The following is a 19872-nucleotide window of genomic DNA, read 5'->3' as shown; positions in this document are numbered from 1 at the left end:
TCTTAGCAACATCGCCCCGCCAGATATTCGTCGGGATGCGGCATCATCTAAGTTCATGTCCCACGTCTACGAGACCGGACCTGCCAATATACGCGGATATCTTCGCCCACCCTGTCCAACGCTTCACGTCTCGTCACCCAATCTGGTCCCCTATGCCTACACTGAACTTCTCTGTTCCAGTCTCTTGGAAACAGAGCTGGCAGTCAGCTGAGGTAAAGAACAAACACCTCATCACAGACCCCTGCAAGCGTCAACCCGGCTTTGACCTAGCACGTTATGATCGGGCCCTCCTCAATCGCTATCGAACAGGCCATGGCCGGTGCGCCGCTATGTTCCATCGCTAGGGAGCCAGAGACGACCCGAACTGCCCCTGCGGCTCCAGACAGACTATGACCCACATAGTCAACGACTGCCACCTCTCCAGATTCAAAGGAGGTCTCGAAACTTGACATCAGGCTCCACCTGACGCTGTTGACTGGCTACGGAAGAAGGGCAAACGCTAGAAGAATGGACTGTTCTCCTGAGGTGCATTCTACGGAGTGTCCACAAGAGGGCAGGATAACACTGCAATACACTTTGCAAATTAATGGTCAGCTTGGCTTTCTTCCCTGGTGGTTCATTTGACTAAGTTACAAGGACTGCATGGGCTTTCACATTTTTAGACCTTTCCTTCCTCTCACAGCCAGAAGGCAGGTGACAGAAACGGGGCAGAACATGTGTGTCTGAGGCTCCAGATTCCATTCTCCCCCTCAGACCTATGGTGCTACAGGGCTGTTCTGGCCTCTCTCTCCCTTTCTCACTTGTCACCCGGTCCCCTCTAGGCTAAGTAAACTCCTTCTAAATAAAGAGAGAAGTGTGAGGAAACGCAGTGCAGGTACCTGCAAAGGCACTGCTGAGAAACGAACGGGAAATTCCTATTTACAAGTTAACAGTCCAGCCACCGGTCAGCACTCAGAGTCCACTTCAAACCACAAATAAGCACAGGTCTGGCCAGCTGCCTCCAGTCTCATGGGGGAAGGGCCTTTGACTAGGTGCTGCCAAGTGCCAGCAGCCCCCAGGAGTCCTGCATTCCTCCCCCAGTAACAGACCTGTCACCCTCATAAAAATTGTTTTGGGGCAGTCGAGCGGTAGTGCAGCGGGTTAAGCGCTCATGGCACAAAGCGCAAAGACCTGCTTGAGGATCCCGGTTCGAACCCCGGCTCCCCACCTGCAGGGGCGTCGCTTCACAGGCGGTGAAGCAGGTCTGCAGGTGTCTACCTTTCTCTCCCCTCTCTGTCTTGCCCTCCTGTCTCCATTTCTCTCTGTCCTATCCAACAACAATAATAACTACAACAATAAGAAACAACAAGGACAACAAAAAGGAAATAAACATAAAAAAGAAGAAAAAGTGAAAGATTGTTTTGGAATAGGGGCCAGGTTGTGGCGTACCTGGTTAAGCACACACATTATAGTGACAAGGACCCAAGTTCAAGCCCCTGGTCCCCACCTGCAGGGGAAAGCTTCATGAGTGGTGAAACAGGGCTGCCTGTGTCTCTGCCTCTTTATTACTTCCTCTTCTCTCTGTCTTTATCCAATAATAAATAAAAACATTAAAATTATTGTGGAATATAATATAACTTGGGGATGGGGAGAGGGAAAGAACACACAGAATAAGCACCTAAGCACGTGAAATAAACACAGATTTGGTGAGGTTATCTCCTGCATGCATTCTGCTCCGTGTCCACAGGAGGGCGACATAACACAGCAATGTCTGTTATTTGTAAGCCTGTCACTAGACCCTCTGTAAGGTCAGTCTCTCTCTCTCTGTCTCTCTCTCTTTCTTCCCGGATCAACAATAAACAAATAACCTATTGCGAAGAATTTTTTTTTTTACCAGAGCACTGCTCAGCTCTGCCTTATGGTGTACAGGGGATTGAACCTGGGACTTTGGAGCCTCAGGCATGAAAGTCTCTTTACATAACCATTATGCTATCTACCCCTGCCCTATTGTGAAGAATCTTACAAAATAACTTGAAACAGCAATACACAAGAGTGAAATCCAAATACTAGAGACTAGTGTATTTAACAGCTGCTTGGTAGTGAAGAAAACACTGTCAGCTGCATAACCAAGTTCAAGGATAGCACTCAGAGAACTGCAGGTGCCTCTCACCTCCAGGTGAAGGCACAGAAGACGGCTCTTTGTCAGCAGAGGGTCCTCCTTAGACACTGAATAAACTGATGTCATGGGCTCCGGAGAGAGCATAATGGTTATGCAAAAAGACTCTCATGTCTGTGTCTCTCTGAGATCTGTTTCAATCCCCAGCACCACCATAATTCAGAGCTCAGCAGTGCTCTGATCTCTCTCATTCTAGCTCTCTCTGTATCTCTCTGATTAAGTAAATTTAAAAATCTTTGAAAGGCTTAGAGTGCAATATAATGTAATAATTCAAAATAATATAATAAAAAACAAATCTTTTGAAAAAGAATGAAAGTCTAAATCTCTAAATAAATTATACAACAGGAAAAAAAATGATGTCATGATTCAGGACTTCCTAGGCTCCAGAGCTCTGATAAATCAATGTTAATATTTGCTCATTTAGGCCAGAAAGAGAGAGAGAGAAGTAAAAGAAAGAAAGAAGGCTCTTTGAGAATCATCCCAGTTGTTCCTTTATCTTTGACATGGAGTAACATTGCTTTTTTTTTTTTTTTTTCTTTTTTACCAGAATACTAATCAGCTCTGGCTTATAGTGGTGTGGGGGATTGAACCTGGCACTTCAGAGCCTCAGGCATGAGCGCCTCTTTGCTTAACCATTGTGCTCTCTACCCCTCCTGTGACATTGCTTTCTTGCAATGCCTGGGTTTCAGGTGTGGTCTTTGCAAGCATGTGCAAGATTAGTTCGCAAAGTTGATGAAGCTGCCTGAGAGTCGGCCCCGGCACTCTGTAGCTTCTGGGGGCTTGTGTGGGGCCTCTGGCAAGAGAACCCATGGGAAAGTGAGCGGTGTGGGGCCGAGCGGTGGCGCACCTGGTTGAGCACACATGTTCCCTGCAGGGATCCGGGTTTGAGACCCCATCCCACCTGCAGGTGGAGAGCTTTGTGAATGGTCAAGCAGGGCTTCTGGTGTCTGTCTCTCTCCTTGTCTATCACCCCTTCCCTGTCGACTTCTGGCTGGCTCTATCCAATAAATTAATAAGATAATAAATACTATTTTTAAAAAAGTGAAGGGTGCCCTGTTCTTTCTTTCTCCATTTCTGAGGATCCACTTTTTTTTAGAGATTTTTTTATTATTTATTTATTTATTTATTTATTAAAAAGATAGTAGGAGAGAGAGAAAGAACCAGACATCACTCTGGTACATGTTCTGCCTTGGATTGAATTCAGGACCTCATGATTGAGAGTCCGATGCTTTATCCACTGTGCCACCTCCCAGACCACAGAGGAGCCACTTTATCCATATTTGACATGTGTTAGTCTTGAAATCATGTATTTGTTATTTTAGCAAAGGAAAGAGGTGACCTCTATAGTGGTGAGTCATAGGACTGGTGGAGATGGAGCCTGGGACCTCACCCAGGCATGTCTGCGGCCCACCGCAGAGAACAGCCTTCACTGGGCTGCTCTGTTTTCTTTTTGTGTGTGTTGTGTTTTTAAATTTAATTTCTTTTCTTAAATTTTTTATATTTATTTATTTTCCCTTTTGTTGCCCTTGTTGTTTTTTATTGTTGTAGTTATTATTGTTGTTGTTACTGATGTCATCATTGTTAGATAGGACAGAGAGAAATGGAGAGAGGAGGGGAAGACAGAGCGGGGAGAGAAAGACAGACACCTGCAGCCCTGCTTCACGGCTTGTGAAGTGACTTCGCTGCAGGTGGGGAACCGGGGACTTGAACTGGGATCCTTACACTGGTCCTTGCACTTTACCCGCTGCCCTACCACCCGACACCCTAAATTTAATTTATTGGGGGATTCATGTTTGTCAGCCCTTTGGATCTCTTCTTGGGTGAATATTCTGTTCATATCCTCTCCCGGTTTTTGGATGGAGTCATTTGTTTTCTTGTTGTTGAGTTTGTTGAGTATGTATTTTTATTATTAGCCTCTTGTCTGATGTATGGCATGTAAAGCTTTGCCCCCATTCTTTGAGGGGTCTCTTTGTTTGGGTAGTGGTTTCTTTTGCTGTGCACAAGGAATTTTAATTTGATGTATTCCTATTGATCTATTTTTGTTTTTATCTCCTTTGTAATTGGATTCATTTCATTGAAGATGTCTTTAAAATTTATATGGAAGTGGTCCGGGAGGTAGCACAATGGATAAAGCAGTGGATTCTCAAGCATGAGGTCCAGAGTTCAATCCCCAGCAGCACATGTATCAGAGTGATGTCTGGTTCTTTCTCTCTTTCCTTCTACCTTCATGAATAAATAAAATATTTTTAAAAAATAAAATAGTGGTCTGGGAGGAGGTGCAGTGATAAAGCTTTGGACTCTGAAGCATGAGGTCGCGAGTTCGATCCCCGGCAGCACATGTGCCAGAGTGATGTCTAGTTATATCTCTCTCCTCCTATCTTTCTCATAAATAAATAAAATCTTTAAAAAATAAATTAAATAAAATAAAAATTCATATGGAAAAGAGTTCTGCGGGGATGGGTGGTGGTGCAACCGGTTAAGTGCAAATGTTATGATGCTCAAGGACTCGGGTTCGAGCCCCCAGTTCCCACCTGCAGGAGGAAAGCTTTGTGAGTTGGTGTCTCTTTTCAATGAGCTGACACGTCTAAGCAAGTCAAATACCACACTAGAATTTTACAAAGTATTCTCTCCTAATGTGCATGCTACTCCATGTCCACAAGAGGGCGACATTCCACCACAGTGGAAGAAACTAGCTGTGTGTGGGGGGGGGGGGGTACCTTATTATTGTATTTATATCCACCAGGGTTATCGCTCAGTCCCTGCACAAAAAAGTCCATAACTCCTGGTAGTATTTTTTTCTGTTTTCTTTTTGATAAGAGAAATTGAGAGGGAAAGGAAAGAGAGAAGGACAAATGCAGCACTGCTTCACCGCTACTGAAGCTTCCTTAGTAGTTAGAGATCTGGTGCTTGAACCCAGGTCTTTGCACATAGTAATGTGAGAGGTCTGCCGTGTGCCAGCACCTAGCAGCATCTTTCAGGGGTTTTTTGTTGTTGTTTTATTTGTTTTATTGGTTGGTTGGTTTGGTTAAATTTGATTTGGTTTACCTGGAGCCACAAGCAGGGAGATAGCATGTTTATACAAGACTTTCAAGCATGAGGTTCTGAGGCCCCAAAGTCAGTTCCCAGAGTCACCAGAGTGGGAGGGACAGACGGTGAGAGAGAAAGGACGGAGGGGGAGAAGGAAGAGCCATTCAGAGCTGTAGCCAGGGCACAGCCTCAGGTACTGGCAGCTAAAACAATGACCAGCGACCAGAGGTCCGGGTAGGGGAGGTCCCATTTCAGACTGGGACCCAGACACCTGTCTCCAACAATAACTAACTAGCATATCCAACTAGTTATCCTCAACTATCTGAATACTAGCAGTTACGGGACTATCCGCTTTAGAAGTTCAGTCTCAGGCTAGGAGTATGGATCAGCCTGTCAACACATTTGGCAAAGGACAGCCCCTCAACATTAAGTTGGAGGACTCGAAGAGCAGGACCAACAGCTTGAAAGCTGTCAGGAGATGCTTGTTGCTGGCTTTGAAAGTGACTGGGATCCATGTGGATTCAGTTGGCTAGGAAGGATCATCAGTTTCCCCAATGAATGGGTACTCACGAGATGCACCACAGGAAGGTCGATCCAATGCATCCGCCCAGGAAGATCTACCTGCGAACAAGCCCTGGCCCTCTCAACTTACATTGAAAATGGATTCCAGAAGAATTTAAAGACGGGTGCTGTCTTTGTTGATCTCACAGCAGCCTATGACACGGTCTGGCACCGCGGTCTCCTAGTCAAGATCTCAAGATGCCTGCCACCATGGGTGGCCAACACTATATCATTTCTTCTCCAAAACAGAAGATTCCGGGTGCATCTGGGTGACAAGTCTAGCAGATGGAGACCTGTCTCAAGTGGCCTCCCCCAGGGCTCTGTTCTGGCTCCTATGCTATTTAATATTTACATCAATGACCTCCCAGAAACTTCTTCAAGGAAGTTCATCTACGCCGATGACATCTGCTGTGCAACTCAGGCATCCAAGTTCGACATCCTCGAGGAAACACTCACGAAAGACATGTCTCTGATATCTGATGACTGTAAAACATGGCGACTAATCCCTAGCACTGCAAAAACGGTATTATCTGTTTTCCATCTACACCATGCCTCGGCCTCGCGTGAGCTTAATGTGCAGCTTGGCGATACGAGAATCCAGCATGAAGCCCAGCCAGTTTATCTTGGCGTTACTCTCTGTCATGTCTGATAGCACTCTGTCATTTCACGAACATCTCATAAAAACTGCAGCAAAGGTGGGCGCGAGGAATCACATCATTGCAAGACTGGCCAGCTCCTCATGGGGTGCGAGCGCTTCCACACTCCGATCATCCTCTCTGGCATTATGCTATTCCACTGCAGAATACTGTGCCCCAGTATGGTTCCGTAGCCCCCATGTCCACTTGGTCGATTCCAAATTATATTCCTCCATGAGGATCATTTCTGGAACCATCCGTTCCACCCCGGTTCCATGGCTGCCAGTCCTTAGCAACATCGCCCCGCCAGATATTCGTCGGGATGCGGCATCATCTAAGTTCATTTCCCACGTCTACGCTCGACCGGACCTGCCAATATACGCGGATATCTTCGCCTACCCTGTCCAACGCTTCACGTCTCGTCACCCAATCTGGTCCCCTACGCCTACACTGAACTTCTCTGTTCCAGACTCTTGGAAACAGAGTTGGCAGTCAGCTGAGGTCAAGAACAAACACCTCATCACAGACCCCTGCGAGCGTCAACCCGGCTTTGACCTAGCACGTTATGATCGGGCCCTCCTCAATCGCTATCGAACAGGCCATGGCCGGTGCGCCGCTATGTTCCATCGCTGGGGAGCCAGAGACGACCCGAACTGCCCCTGCGGCTCCAGACAGACTATGACCCACATAGTCAATAACTGCCACCTCTCCAGATTCAAAGGAGGTCTCGAAACTTGACATCAGGCTCAACCTGACGCTGTTGACTGGCTACGGAAGAAGGGCAAATGCTAGAAGAAGAAGAAGCCTGTCAACGCCCATGTTCAGCGGGGAAGCAATTACAGAAGCCAGACCTTCCACCTTCTGCACCCACAATGACCCTGGGTCCATGCTCCCGGAGGGATAGAGAATGGGAAAGCTATCAGGGGAGGGGATGGGATATGGAGATCTGGTGGTGGGAATTGTGTGAAGTTGTACCCCCTCTTATCCTATGGTTTCTGTCAGTTTCCTTTTTATAAATTTTTTTTAAAAATAACTTAAAAAATAAATTCAGTCTCTCGGAGCCGGGCGGTAGCACACAGGGTTAAGCTCAGGTGGCACGAAGTGCAAGGACGGGTGTAAGAATCCCAGTTCAAGCCCCGGCTCCCCACCTGCAGGGGAGTCGCTTCACAAGTGCTGTCTTTATCTCTCCCCCTGTCTTCCCCTACTCTCTCCACTTCTCTCTGTCCTATCCAACAACAACGACGATAAACAACAAGGGTAACAAAAGGGAAAAATAAAAATAATTTAAAAAAAAAAAAACTTCAGTCTCTGCCTATCATTGGACTTCACTCAGACTTAACAGGTGAGAAACAAAAAAAAGGTCAGCAAGGCCCCACGTAAGGATCCCGGTTCCAGCCGCCCGCTCCCCACCTGCAGGGGAGTCGCTTCACAGGTGTTCAGTTCTTCTTCTAGCGTTTGCCCTTCTTCCGTAGCCATCCGGGGTGGAACGGATGGTTCCAGAAATTATCATCATGGAGGAATATAATTTGGAATCGACCAAGTGGACATGGGGGCTACGGAACCATCCTGGGGCACAGTATTCTGCAGTGGAATAGCATAATGCCAGAGAGGATGATCGGAGTGTGGAAGCGCTCGCGCCCCATGAGGAGCTGGCCAGTCTTGCAATGATGTGATTCCTCGCGCCCACCTTTGCTGCAGTTTTTATGAGATGTTCTTGAAATGACAGGGTGCGATCGAGAGTAACGCCAAGATAGACTGGCTGGGCTTCATGCCGGATTCTCATATCGCCAAGCTGCACATTAAGCTCATGAGAGGCCGAGGCATGGTGTAGATGGAAAACAGATGATACCGTTTTTGCAGTGCTAGGGATTAGTCGCCATTTTTTTGGGATGCATTGGATCGACCTTCCCGTGGTGCATCCCGTGAGTACCCATTCATTGGGGAAACTGATGATCCTTCCTAACCGACTGAATCCACATGGATCCCAGTCTCTTTCAAAGCCAGCAACAAGCAGCTCCTGACAGCTTTCAAGCTGTTGGTCCTGCTCTTCGAGTCCTCCAACTTAATGTTGAGGGGCTGTCCTTTGCCAAATGCGTTCTTATTGGTCAATTGGCGATACAGCATCAGGCAGATGTTATCTGCCTACAAGAAACACATATAGCAGTCGATGAAGCTGCTCGATTCACCATCAGTGGATTCGATTTAATATGCTATAATCTCCATCCTAAACAAGGCCGAGCAATCTACACCAAATCGTGTCTTACGGACGTTTACCATACGGCCTCTTCGACCTTCTACGACTCCATTACTATTGGAACTATTCAGCTCGTCAACAGTCCATTAAATTGCAATGTCATCTTTTGCTGTGCTTAAATAAACTTGTCAAAAAGTAAGTAAATAAATAAATAAATAAACTTTTCAAGTCATAGAAGAGAAGAGCGCAGTCCAGCGGGGGAGGTCTCCGTGCTGGAGAGGAAGGTTTGTGTGCGTGAGGATCCAGGTTCAATTCTGGCCCCTTCTATGTCTGACTGCCCTGTATATCTACCTGCTCACTTTATTTAGAAAGTACTTATTAAAAAAAAAGTACTTACTGGAGGCCTGAGCTCATATAGTACTAAGTCCAAGGACCCACGCCAGGGTCCGGGTTCAAGTCCTTTCTTCCCACTTGCTGGGACGATTCATGAGCAGTGAAGCAGGTCTGCAGGTGTCTCTCTTTCTCTAACCCTCTCTATCTCCCCCATCCTCTTCCTGTCCTATCAAATAAAATAAAAAATTTTAAAAAGTAAAAGAATATGGCCACCAGAAGCAGTGGATTAGTAGTACAGCACCGAGCCCTAGCCATAACCCTGGAGGAAAGGGGAGGCGATGGGAGGAGAGGAGACAGAAGTCAGAGCCGCACTAACGTGGCCAGAGGCAGGGTATATACGGAATAGAAGCTTTAGGGGCACATGCCCTGCCCTTTCCATACTGAGCTCTGTCGCCAACCTCTCTGACTGTTGAGATGAAGGGAAGGCTAAACAATATTAAATCCATCGTCTCTATGCATCATACTCGAAGGAACAATTTGGAAGGAAACCTTTGCGAAGGGTCTACTGGCAGGAAGGCTCGCAAAAGAGCGTGCACTGCAGTGTTATGTCGCCCTCCTGTGGGCAAGGAGTAGAATGCGCCTCAGAAGAGAAACTTCATAAAATTTCAATGTCCTACTTGAGGTGCTTAAAAAGACATATCAGGGGGGAGTTGGGCGGTAGCCAGTGGGTTAAGTGTAAGTGCACGTGCAGAGCGCAAGGACCAGAGAGGATCCCGGTTCGAGTCCCTGTTCGAGCCCCTTGCTCCCACCTTAAGCGGGGGTCACGTCACAAGTGGTGAAGCAGGTCTGAAGGTGTCTCTGTCTTCCCCTCCTCTCTCCATTTCTTTCTATCCTATCCAACAATGACATTAATAAAAACAGCAAATAATAAGTACAATAACAATAAGAAACAAGGGCAACAAAAGAAAATAAACATAAAAAAGTCGTATCAATTTGTTGAGAACAATTTATTATAGAACAGTTTAGTGGTGGAAGGTGTTTTGTGGTGGATAATGTGTGTGTGTGATTGAGAGAGAGAGACACACACACACAGAAAGATAGATAGATAGAGAATGGTGGTCCTTATCTCTTATGTAGTTGTCTCCCCAGTCTTTGAGCGTTTTTTTTAAAAAATATTTTATTTATTTTATTTTTGAGAGATATTCAGAGAGAGAAAGACTCAGAGAGAAACACTAGAACTGCTCAGCTCTGGCTTATGGTGGAGTAGGGGGGATTGAAACTGGGACTTCAGAGCCTCTGGCATGAGAGTATCTTTGTATAACCTTTATGCTATCTACCCCCACCCTTTTAAAGGATTTTTAAGGTTTATTATTATATTTATTTCACAAGCTATTAGGGAGAAGTAGGAGATAGATAGACAGAGATAGAGAGATAGATAGAGAGAGAGAGAGAGAGAGAGAAATAGAGGCTGGAGCCACAGGGATCAACTCTGGACTTTATGCTTCCAAGTTCAAATCTCAACTACACTGCCACCGTCTGGGCCAAGATTGAAAGAATTTTCCCCCCTTATATCTATTTTTATTGTTAGGAATGGAACACTATAATGATATGTTTGGAAAAACATTCAAGGAACAAATATTTGTGTGTTTTAATATGGGGCATGTTTTCTGATGAAACCATACTTAAACCTTTTTTTTTTTTTTTTTTTTTTTTTTTTAGAGCACTGCTCAGCTCTGGTTTACGATGGTGAGGGGGATTGAACCTGGGACTTTGGAGCCTCAGCTATGAGATTCTGTTTGCATAACGATTATGCTACCTACTCTCTGCATCAAACCTATTTTTCCCCCCTCCCTGAACCCAGGGTAACTTTAACAATAGAGGGGAAACCTGTTAGCTTTTTAGTAGATACGGGGGCTCAACATTCAGTGTTAACCCAGCCCATGGGAAAATTACCCAAACAAGAGACCTGGGTACAAGGAGCGACTGGCATGAAGCAATATTCCTGGACCACCCGGAGGACTGTGCACTTGGGGAAGGGACAGACATCTCATTCTTTCATGCTTGTTCCCGAATGCCCCGCCCCCTTCTTGGGAGAGACCTGCTTTCAGGGATGGGAGAAACCACTGCTTTCCGGCCCCAGGACCAGTGGTTGTGACCACCAGCTCTGTGCCGGTTCCTGTCCTTGCCTTGAATTTGACTGATGAGGCTTCCTTAAACCCAGCTACCTCGCTCCCTGACCCCGAACTGGATGCTCCCTTGCACAACTGCTCCGAGATTCTGGGCTGCATGACTGGCCTCCGGGAGGACCTGAAGGACCAGCCTTTGGGAAGAACAGAAGTGAACTGGTATACTGACAGGAGCAGCTTCATCGGAGATGGGGTAAGGTATGCTGGGGCCGCGGTAACTACTGAACGTGAGACTGTGTGTGCAGCCGCCCTACCTGCAGGGACTTCGGCCCAAAAAGCTGAATTAATTGCCCTCACAAAAGCTCTCAACCTAGGAAAAGGGAAAAGACTTGACATCTACACTGATAGCCGCTATGCCTTTGCTACAGCCCATATCCATGGGGCTATATATCGAGAAAGGGGACTGCTCACAGCTGAAGGTAAAGCTATAAAAAACCAACAAGAAATACTGGACCTATTAGAGGCTATCTGGATGCCAGATGAGGTGGCTATAATACACTGCCCTGGACACCAAAAGGGAGAAGGTCCTGTGGCATGGGGCAACTGCCTAGCAGACGCCACAGCCAGACAAGTTGCATTAGAAAGAACTGATGAATTAGCTCTTTGTCTGCCAAGCCTGGAGAACCCACCCTGCCTGATGAGCCAGAATATACATCAGATGATGAGCTACAGATAAAAAAGTTACCTCTCGTTGACAAGCACGGTAATTGGTGGGTAACAGCTGATGGTAAACTCATCTTACCCCAAGCCGTGGCTAAACACCTACTACAGCATATACACAGAAGTACCCACCTGGGACGAAAAAAATGACTGAACTTTTACAAAAATCCAACCTGAGAATTTACAAGAAGAACCAGATGATTAAGGAAATAGTTGCAGAATGCAAAGCTTGCAGACTTGTAAAAAAGCTAGCAACCAGTCTAGAATTAATGGGGTGCGTGAGAAAAAAAACAGACCAGGTGCCTACTGGGAGATAGACTTCACTGAGGTAAAACCTGGAAAATATGGGGATAAATATATGTAAGTGTTTGTAGACACCTTTTCAGGATGGATTGAGGCGTTCCCGACCAAGAGGGAGACGGCCCAGAAAGTGCTGAAGAAACTACTCGAAGAGATTTTTCCCAGGTTTGGTAAGCCCCTTCAATTAAGATCAGATGGTGGTCCAGCCTTCGTTTCCCAGGTAACCCAGGACTTGGTAGGTGTCCTTGGGGCAAAATGGAGATTACATTGTGCCTGTAGGCCCCAAAGCTCAGGACAGGTGGAAAAGATGAATAGAACTCTAAAGTAGACCTTAACAAAATTAACTCTGGAGAGTGGCGTAGACTGGGTAACTCTCCTTCCCTTTGCCCTTTATAGAGTAAGAAATACCCCCTATACTGCAAAGCTGACCCCATTTGAGATCATGTTCAGTCGTCCCCCTCCCATAATCCCAGCCTTGAGATCAGACTTGCTCGCTGATATTAATGCTCAGAACCTGCTTGTCTCTTTACAGACAATAGCTCAGGTCCAAAAGCGTGTGTGGCCAAGACTGAGAGCAATATCCGGAGACTTGGTCTTGGTGAAATGCATCAAAAAGAGACACTTGAGCCCCGATGGAAAGGACCGTATACTGTCGTCTTAGCCACCCCCACAGCCCTAAAGGATCCACAGCGGATGGTATCGGCTCATGGATCCACCACTCCCACGTCTGTGCAGCAGAGACAGAAGAGTTCAAGACCAGATGGCGACTCAAGTCTGTTCCCAACCACCGGCTCAAACTCCGGTTGTACTCCTCACATCCCACTGAACCTCACCTAGATACCGGGACAGTAGTCAGAAACAGAGATTGGCCCAAGATTGGGTCTTAAAAGTTATAAAAAGACAAGGGGGGAATGTGGGGTTGGACGGGGCCCCAAATATTGAGAACAGCTGTTGGCTCAAGGCCAATTGTTCCTTGTTCCGTGTGGATATTTCCACCTGTGTCCACCCTGTGATAACTATAAAAAGGTGGGACGAGAAGTGATCGGGTTCGCAGACTCTCCCTTTGCTTGGAAGGGTGTTGGCGGCTGAGGCTTAAGCTTCCCAATAAAGGCTCTTGCTATTGCATGTGATTCTGGTCTTTGCATGAGATCGAATTTCTGGGCATAACAGATTTAGTTGCCAAATATTTAAACATTAGATAAGGTGAGAACACTATAGCCTCATTAGCATAGACATAATATTTTGAGGATCATACAATGTTAACTTTAGAAAAAAAAAACCCTCATTTTCTATGTAAATACTTTCTGTTTTAGTGGACACTGCTCGCTAATGCACAAACGTGTACCTTAGAAGTCAGCTAGGGGTTCCTCTTTAAATGTAGTACTCGACTGCTCAACCTTCTCATTGCCATCATCATATCCTTGTTCCTCAACGTGTAAATGATGGGATTCAGAATGGGTGTGACCAGAAAGTCCAAGATGGCAAAATATTTATCCAGTGGTACAGGAGGAAATGGCCACACATAAACAAAGAAGCAAGGTCCAAAGAACAAGACCACCACAGTGATGTGAGCTGACAGAGTGGAGAGGGCTTTGGACAAACCACCTGAAGAGTGTTTCCACACAGTGACCAGGATGTAAATGTAGGAGATAATCAGTAAGAGAAAGGTGCCCAAGGAAATGAAGCCACTGTTGGCAGTGATGATGAATTCTAATACGTAGGTGTCTGCACAAGCAAGTTTGATAAACCTAGGAAGATCACAGAAAAAGCTGTCTATCTCATTAGGACCACAAAAAGGCAGATGAACAACAAAAGCTAACTGGGCCACAGAGTGGATGAAGCCTATGACCCAAGCACCACACAGGAGCACAGTGCACGTTCGTGGACTCATGATAGTCAGGTAGTGGAGGGGCTTGCATATGGCCACATAGCGGTCCAAAGCCATGGCGATGAGCAGCACCATCTCACATCCACCCAGGAAGTGAAGAACAAATATTTGGATGACACATTCACGGAAGGAGATGGCTTGGTTACCAGTATGCAGGTCATAAACCACCTTCGGCACCGTCAAGGTGGAAAGACAGAAGTCGATAAAGGAGAGGTTGGCTAAAAGGAAGTACATAGAGGAATGCAAACGAGAGTCAAGGATTACTGTCAAGATAACGAGGAAATTTCCTAAAACAATCATCAGAAAAATCACTAAAGAGAAGACAAGGAGAAACTGTTGCACTGGTCTAGAGGTAGAAAGTCCCAGGAACACAAATTCAGACACTGAAGAATAGTGTGTCTTATTCATTGACTTTGTTTTACCTGGAAGGAACAAATAAAAGGAGTTAGTAGGAAAGCAGCACAGCTACTGAAGGAAGCAGATGTCATTGTTTTTCAAATCCTTTTTTCTTTCTTTTTTTCCTTCCTTCCTTCCTTCCTTCCTTCCTTCTTTCCTGCCTTCCTTCCTTCCTGCCTTCCTTCCTGCCTTTCTTTTGCTGGAGCATTGCTCAACTCTGGCTTATGGTGGTGGGTGATGTGAGGGATTGGCTTTGGAGCCTCAGGCATGAGAGTCTCTTTGCATAACCATTATGCTGTCTCCCCTGCCCTCAGATTCTGATGTTGAAGGAAAACTTCCATTCTCAGTCAGAAAAGCCCTTTGAAACAGCCATAAAACTTTCGTCTCTCCCCCACCCCTTCCTCAAGGGTCTTTTCTCCTTGGGGAGAAAAAATGGCATACAATATTTAGCAACTAGTTATTGAACAGATGCCAAGAACACTTCTATGTACTTTGCACTCTGCCACATTGAAATAACACACCCCCTGCCTATTTGTAGCCTGTAGCCATGAAGGTAGACTGTATGTAGCCATTGCAAACACCAGTGACTATAAGGATAAGAAGAACTTGAATGGTCAGAATTGACTGCAGTGCGATTTGCCATCTTCTGAAGGAAGATGTTTGTGTCCAGATCCATATGACAAGTAAGAGTTAAATAAAGAAGAGTAGACGCAAGGACCAGCATAAGGATCACGCTCCCCACCTGCAGGGAAGTTGCTTCACAAGAGGTGAAGCAGGTCTGCAGGTGTGTCTTTTCTCTCCCCCCCTCTCTTCCTCTCCTCTCTCCATTTCTGTCTGTTCTATCCAACAACGACAACAACAATAACTATAACAATAAACAAAAAGGGCAACCAAAGGAAATAAATAAATAAATATTTTAAAAAGGGAGAGTAGAAATGATCTACTCAGAATAGGGAATATTTTGAAGCATGAAGAAACAGAACAGTTTGAAATTAGTAAAAGACCAGTAATGACATGTTCAAAGTAGAAGCTTATAGACATCTGCAGACCTGCTTCACCGCCTGTGAAGCGCCTCCCCTGCAGGTGGGGAGCCGGGGCTCGAACCGGGATCCTTGCGGTGGTCCTTGAGCTTTGTGCCACGTGTGCTTAACCCGCTGTGCTACAGCCCGACTACCAACATCATTTATTTATTTATTTATTTATTTATTTATTTATTTATATCAGAGCACTGTTCAGCTCTAGCTTATGGAGTTGCGAGGGACAGAACCTGAGACTCTGGAGCCTCAGGCATGAGAGTCTGTTTGCATAACCATTACGCTATCTACCCACCACCCTCAACATTATTCTTGTAAATTCAAAGGAGTCATCTGTGGCTGCCCAGATGACTCGGGTGTTTCTGTCGAAGCGATCAGCTTGATTCTCAACTTTACTGTCTTTGACCTGTAAAACAAATCTCTAAGATGGAAGAACTCTCAAAATAGGGAGCTCTTGCCTGAGATTCCAAAGCCCCACGTTCAATCCCCTGCACTACCATAAGCCAGAACTGAACAGTGCTCTGGTCTCTGTGTGCCTTTTTCTACATATAGTTCTCTTTCATTAAAAAACAAACAAACAAACAAAAAAAAAAAACCTTTGGTCACTGGAAGTTCCAGTGGCCAAGGAGTAACAAGTAATACAAATTCATGATGGAGGCAGGGTTGGGAACCTGTTAAAACAGAAATAAAGGAACACCAGAAACCCCGTAACACAACTTAGGAAATTTGAGAGGGTTGAGGTAAATAGCAGAATGGTTTTGCAGACTCCCATGCCTGAGACTCTGAAGTCCTAGGTTCAATCCCCCTGCGTATCGCCATAAGCCAGCGCTGGTCAGTGCTCTGGTAACACAACACACAAAAACTGAGGAAGATCTCTGAAAGGCAGGTGAGTGAACGGGTGCATGGAAGGAGGCAGCGGGGCGCTAAGGCTGCCGGAGTCTGGAGCAGCGCTGCAGCTGGGGAAGGCGCCATTGTGCAGTGCAGACTTTGCACTGAGCAAGGACCCCGGTGCCGGCGGAGGGCTAGGATCTTGAAAGAGAGGGGCAGCGGGAAAAGGCTTGCAGCTGGCCGCTATGGCTTCCTCGCTACCCTTCTCTGATTGGGAGAACTGGGTACTGGCAGCCAGAGAAAATAGACAGGAGCCATATCGAGCCACCCACTGATCGGAATAAAGGAGACTCTCCACGCCCGTTTGCCAGCACATTCTGTACATTCTGTACATAGAGTACAGCCACAGCACTACTTGCTGGTGAGACAACAGAAATCACTCAACACCTACCAAAGAACGGGGAAGAAATGAAAACTCCAGGTTTCGGGCCCTGGCAGTGTTGCCAAAACATTTAGCATAGCAACTAATTCTTTCACTACGCAGTTAAGCCATTTTATAAGTGACAAAGCACTGAACTTAAACACAAGAGAATCATGTCCAGAACTAGAGTTGGGTAGAAAAAATAAAGTCTACAAAACCAAATATTCAAACCAAGACACCAGGGGAGAGCGCGAACGCAGTGACCCACTACCACAAATTATGCAGTCGAGTTTCCCACACTTGGGGAAATCGCAGAGGTCAGCACGTCCCCAATATAGTAGATAAGCCTTGCCCTGGGGAAACCACCTACTTGATCATGGTATCTCCCATGCCAGGTAAGTACGACCTCTCTATCACGCCTGCAAACGGGACCTCGCATGACACTCACTCTTAACACGTGGTCACTAGTCTCATGCCACCTCCTCACCCTTGCTTTCTCAAAGTCCCGTGTCTCACACTTTATTCCATTGGGAAAAATTCTCAGGGATGCTTGTATCTCGAGAGCTACGCGGAGAGTCTCCCTAGTGGGTGCAGACCAGCCTCCTTTGCGCGCACGCTAATCTGCATACACCACGCCTCCAAGGCGCTATTGGCTCTCGCCGCCGGTCCCCCGGCTCTGCTGACTTCGTAGCTACAGGTTGACAGGGAAACTTAAAAAGGGCGAATCACTGGGCGCCCGGCAGCCGGCAGTTAAGGACCCCACAGAAAAGTGATCGTGTTTGAATTTGAACTCGTCTTCTTTTCAGGTAGAAGGGAGTTCCAAGACATGTGTCTCTCTCATCCTCACTGGAGACTATTATGAGCGAGCCCCACCCTAAGGACCGAGGCTTTCCCAACTTCAATAACAATTGCCTAATCGCAAATATCTGAGTAGATGTCAAAAAACACCAAACACACCAACTGCTTTAACCTACATAACAGCTGTTAGAAAACCTAAAGAAGCGCAGGTGCTGCAAAGCGCAAGGACCCGCGTAAGGATCCCGGTTCGAGCCCCCGGCTCCCCACCTGCAGGAGCGTCGCTTCACAGGCGGTGAAGCAGGTCTGCAGGTGTCTGTCTTTCTCTCCCCCTCTCTGTCTTCCCCTCCTCTCTCCATTTCTCTCTGTCCTATCCAACAACAACGACAACACCAGCAACAACAATAATAACTACAACGATAAAACAAGGGCAACAAAAGGGAATAAATAAAAGATAAATATAAAAAAATGTTAGTACAAATAATGTGATTGAATTTGTATAACTATATCTTCCTGAGTTCCTTAATATTGTATTTTAAATATCTTTAATTTTTAAAAAGTTTTTTAAAAACCTATTTATTACTGGATAGAAGCAGAGAGAAATTGAGAGGGGATGGGAAGATAGAGAGGGAGAAGAGACAGAGAGACACCTGCAGCCCTATTTCACCGCTCATGAAGCATTCCCCTTGCAGGTGGGAACCAGGGGCCTGAACCTGGGTCCTTGTGCACTCTAATGTGTACACTTAACCAAGTGCGCCACCACCTGGCCCCTTTTAAAAGTTAAAAAATATATATATCTTAAAAATAATTGCATTTACCAATGAAAGATTGATTTTTCAAAATGCAAATGTGCATGTAAAATCAAGGTGCATGTAATGTTAAATGAAGAATTAAAACACACTTATTGAAAAAAGTGAAATGAAAGTTTACTAGTCGGTTATTAACTCTTACCTCATCAAAGATCAACTAACAGTAGAGAAAGAATTCTCCACAAGGAGACCATCTTTAGGTGAGATTTTTACATTTTTATATTTTAGTCCTATATTTTTGATTCTTTACACACATTGGAAAGAAGAAATGAGTGGTCCAGGAGATGGTGCAGTGGATAAAGCATTGGACTCTCAAGCATGAGATCCTGAGTTCAATTCCTGGCAGCACATGTACCAGAGTGATGTCTGGTTCTTTCTCTCTATCCTCCTATCTTTCTCATAAATAAATAAATAAATAAATAAATAAAATATTTTTAAAAAGAAAAGAAGAAATGAGAAAGAAAAGTAAAAGAAAATAAAATAGGAAAAAAATAAAATAGAATTGCAATTGAGGGGGCCAGGTGGTGGCGCACCTGGTTGAGCGCACATGTTTCAACGCCAAGGACCCGCGTGGAGCCCTGAGTCGCTCGCTACCTGCAAGGGGGAAAACTTTGGAGGGGTGAAGCAGGGCTGCAGGTGTCTCTGTCTTTCTCCCTATCTCTCTAGATTTCTGGCTAATTCTATCCAATAAATAAAGATAATTAAAGAATAAAATAAATAAAATAGGGGGCCGGGCCATAGTGCACGGAGTTAAGCGCACATAGTGCGAAGCATAGGGACTGATGCAAAGGTCCGGGTTGGAGCTCCCGGCTCTCCACCTGCAGGGGATCACTTCGCAAGCTGTGAAGCAGGTCAGCAGGTCAGCAGGTCAGCAAGTGTCTATCTTTTTCTCCCTCTCTCTGTCTTCCCCTCTCCTCTCAATTTCTTTCTGTCCTATCCAGCAGCAACAACAATAATTTTAACAACAATAAACAAGGGCAACAAAATGGGAAAAATGGCTTCCAGGAGAAGTGGATTTGTAGTGCAGGCATCGAGACCCAACAATAACCCTGGAACCAAAAAAAAAAAAAAACTTTATTTATTGGATAGAGACAACTAGAAATCAAGAGGGAAGGGGGAGATAGAGAGGAAGAGAGACAGAGAGACATCTGCAGCCCTGCTTCATCACTCACAAAACTTTCCCCCTGCAGCTGGGGACTGGGCGCTTGAAACTGGGTCCTTGGGCTTTATATGTTAACTCTCTTTTCAGCCACCAGGTTCTAGATGCTACCAGACTTCCCTGGACAACCCCAATGTGTCCTGGAGTCCTGATTCCCCAGAACCCAGCCCCACTAGGGAAAGAGAGAGGCAGGCTGGGAGTGCGGATTGACCTGTCAATGCCCATGTTCAGCGGGGAAGCAATTACAGAAGCCAGACCTTCCACCTTCTGCACCCCACAATGACCTTGGGTCCATACTCCCAGAGGGATAAAGAACAGGAAAGCTAGGGAGTCAGGTGGTAGCACAGCGGGTTAAGTGCACGGGGCACAAAGTGCAAGGACCAGCTTAAGGATCCCGGTTCCAGCCCCCTTCTCCCCACCTGCAGGGGAGTTGCTTCTCTCCCCCTCTGTCTTACCCTCCTCTCTATATTTCCCTCTGTCCTATACAACAA

The 19872-nt window shown here is 45.9% G+C and overlaps 1 protein-coding gene and 1 non-coding gene across 2 annotated transcripts; both read right to left on the bottom strand.

Annotated features, from left to right (window-relative positions):
- Window positions 1–13408: 13408 nt before the first annotated feature.
- Window positions 13409–14350, bottom strand: LOC103127286 (olfactory receptor 4F15-like). The gene has a single exon (XM_007538184.2). The coding sequence runs from the start codon at window positions 14345–14347 to the stop codon at window positions 13409–13411; it is 939 nt and encodes a 312-aa protein (XP_007538246.2). The 5' UTR covers window positions 14348–14350.
- A 2507-nt stretch (window positions 14351–16857) lies between these two features.
- Window positions 16858–17021, bottom strand: LOC132533682 (U1 spliceosomal RNA). The gene has a single exon (XR_009545532.1). It is a non-coding gene; the product is annotated as a U1 spliceosomal RNA (small nuclear RNA).
- Between the last annotated feature and the right edge of the window lie 2851 nt (window positions 17022–19872).

This window comes from Erinaceus europaeus, chromosome 16 (genome assembly GCF_950295315.1).
Source record: "Erinaceus europaeus chromosome 16, mEriEur2.1, whole genome shotgun sequence".
NCBI classification, from domain to species: Eukaryota; Metazoa; Chordata; class Mammalia; order Eulipotyphla; family Erinaceidae; genus Erinaceus; species Erinaceus europaeus.
This window is presented reverse-complemented; position numbering and strand designations above follow the sequence as displayed.